Here is a 2,091-nt window from a genome sequence, read left to right on the forward strand (position 1 = left end):
GGAAGGAGAATGTTCCTCAGGGTGATAATTTGGATGAGGTGGAAGGAGGGGACAGTCTGAGCAGGGAAAGGGAGAGAAGAGCAGCAAGGGCAGTGTGGGGTAGCAGGGCTGGCCTGGGGGGAGCTGGAGATAGCAGTGGGGTAGGAGGTCCTGGCACCCTGGACTTTCCTGGAGGAAGAGGTTCTAGGTCCAAGGCAGGTGTGGGCCCTGAGTCCTGGGGCTCTCAGGGAGGTAGAGATACTGATCACGGGGAAGCCAGGGGCTACAGGGGGCCGGGGGAGTATGGAGGACAGACATCTGGAGGAAAGGACTTCCAGGAATCACCAATATCCAGAAAATTTCTCCAGGGCAGTGGAAGTTCTGGGGCCAAAGCTGAGGGCTCGCTGCAGGAGGCGGATGCCCAAGGGCCGGGGGGGATCTGTTGTTGTGGGAAGAGGCTCCAAAACAGGCCCTGGAGGCCCAGGAGGTCCCAGGGACTGGGAAGGCAGCTTACAGGAGCTCAGGGGAAGGGATGGCCAGGAGACAGCTGGGGCCTTGGGCAGGGCAAGGGATGGTTCCAGCAGCCACCAGTCTTCCCAGGACTGGACAGAGAGTCAGAGGGGAGCAGGGGGGCCCAGCAGAACACAGTCTGAGAGCACAGGTCCTTGGGGTGACACATGGTCCAGCCTCAGAAAAACAGGGGCCCACCATGGGCCTGAAGTGCTGGGGTCCAGTGGAGGGAAAGGGGGTGTGGTTGGTGCCCAGGTGGCTGGGCCGACAGAATCTGGTCAGGGAGTGGATGCCAGAAGCCACAGGCTAATTGGGTCTCCAGGGCTGGATGCTCAGGGCTCTGGGAGGACACGAGGAGACACAGAAGGATTAAGAGGTCCTGGGGCAACAGAGTCTGAACCAGATTTCTGGAATGGGTTGGGGAACTCTGGAGAAAAAGGACCCAGAAGAGACATGGGCCATAAGGATGGCTTAGGAGGTCTGGGGAGGATGAAGCCTAGGTATGGAGATGGCTTAAATTATTCCCGGGAAAAAGGTCCTGAAAAAGGGGCTGGTTATAGCGATGGCTCAGGGGTGCCAGGAGAAACGGGCTCTGGTCACTGTGCTGGTAGAGTCACCTCTAGGGCACCTGTGGAAACAGAGTCTGAGAAAGGGGGTACTTACAGGCATGGCTCAGGGGTGCCTGGGGGAATGCAGTCTGGAAACAAAGATGGTTGTGAGCCCGCAGGAAGGGGGCCTGGAGCGACCAGTCTCCAGAATGGCTCAGGTGGCCCTGATGGATGGCCCGTGGGTGAAGCTGGGAATTGGGAATTATCCAGAGGCCAGGGGGAAATGGGCCCTGGGAGAGGACATCCTTCTGATGATGACCTAGGAGGTCCTGGGACAGTGGGGTTTGTGGGTAGAGGTGGCCTCAAGTCGTCTAGAACAGTGGAAACTGCTGGGGAGGAACGCGTGGAAGCAGGAGCAGGGGGCTCTGGAAGAATCAAGCCTCGGGGTCAGACTGGAGATGACGGGGGCTTCCGCGCTTCAGGGGCGCTGGGGGCCTTTGGAGAAAGAGGCTGTGAAGATGGATCTGGGCATCCAGGAACCATGGAGCCTGGGTCTCTGAGGGCAGAAGGCATAGCGGGGGATGGGGACGGGACCAGGTACCTTGGTGCCAGGGCATCCGCAGCTGGAACTGGGCATTGGGACAATGCCAGGCACCCTGAGGCACTAGCTCCTCATGCTGGGGCTGGTTCTGGGAGCCAGTGGGCTTATGGGTCTGGCAATGTGCTGGGTCATGAGGATGGGTCACAAATGCCAGGGCCTCAGGGAACTGGGGGCAGAACAGCTTATGGAGGAGGGTCGAGGGATCTTGGGCCTGGGGGAGTGGAGCCAGGGAGTCAGGCTGGCTGTAGAGATGGGTCAGGGGGCCTCAGAGGGATGGGGTCAGCGGACGGGGCAGATTATAGGAGTGGCATCGGGGGTTCTGGGGAAATGGGGTCAGCAGACAGGGCAGGTTACAGGAGTGGCATCGGGGGTTCTGGGGAAATGGGGTCAGCGGATGGGGCAGGTTACAGGAGTGGCATCGGGGGTTCTGGGGAAATGGGGTCAGCGGATGGG

The 2,091-nt window shown here is 60.1% G+C and overlaps 1 protein-coding gene across 1 annotated transcript in view; it reads left to right on the forward strand.

Annotated features, from left to right (window-relative positions):
* Window positions 1-29: 29 nt before the first annotated feature.
* Window positions 30-2,091, forward strand: part of LOC103584135 (immunoglobulin-like and fibronectin type III domain-containing protein 1) — a gene marked incomplete at both ends in the record, with an annotated part of 5,355 nt that continues 3,293 nt past the window's right edge. Inside the window, 2 exon segments of the mRNA XM_008565247.1 lie at window positions 30-401; window positions 403-2,078. Of these exon segments, the coding sequence (XP_008563469.1) occupies window positions 30-401; window positions 403-2,078 (2,048 nt within the window).

This window comes from Galeopterus variegatus, unplaced genomic scaffold (assembly GCF_000696425.1).
Source record: "Galeopterus variegatus unplaced genomic scaffold, G_variegatus-3.0.2 Scaffold45139, whole genome shotgun sequence".
Lineage (NCBI taxonomy): Eukaryota > Metazoa > Chordata > Mammalia > Dermoptera > Cynocephalidae > Galeopterus > Galeopterus variegatus.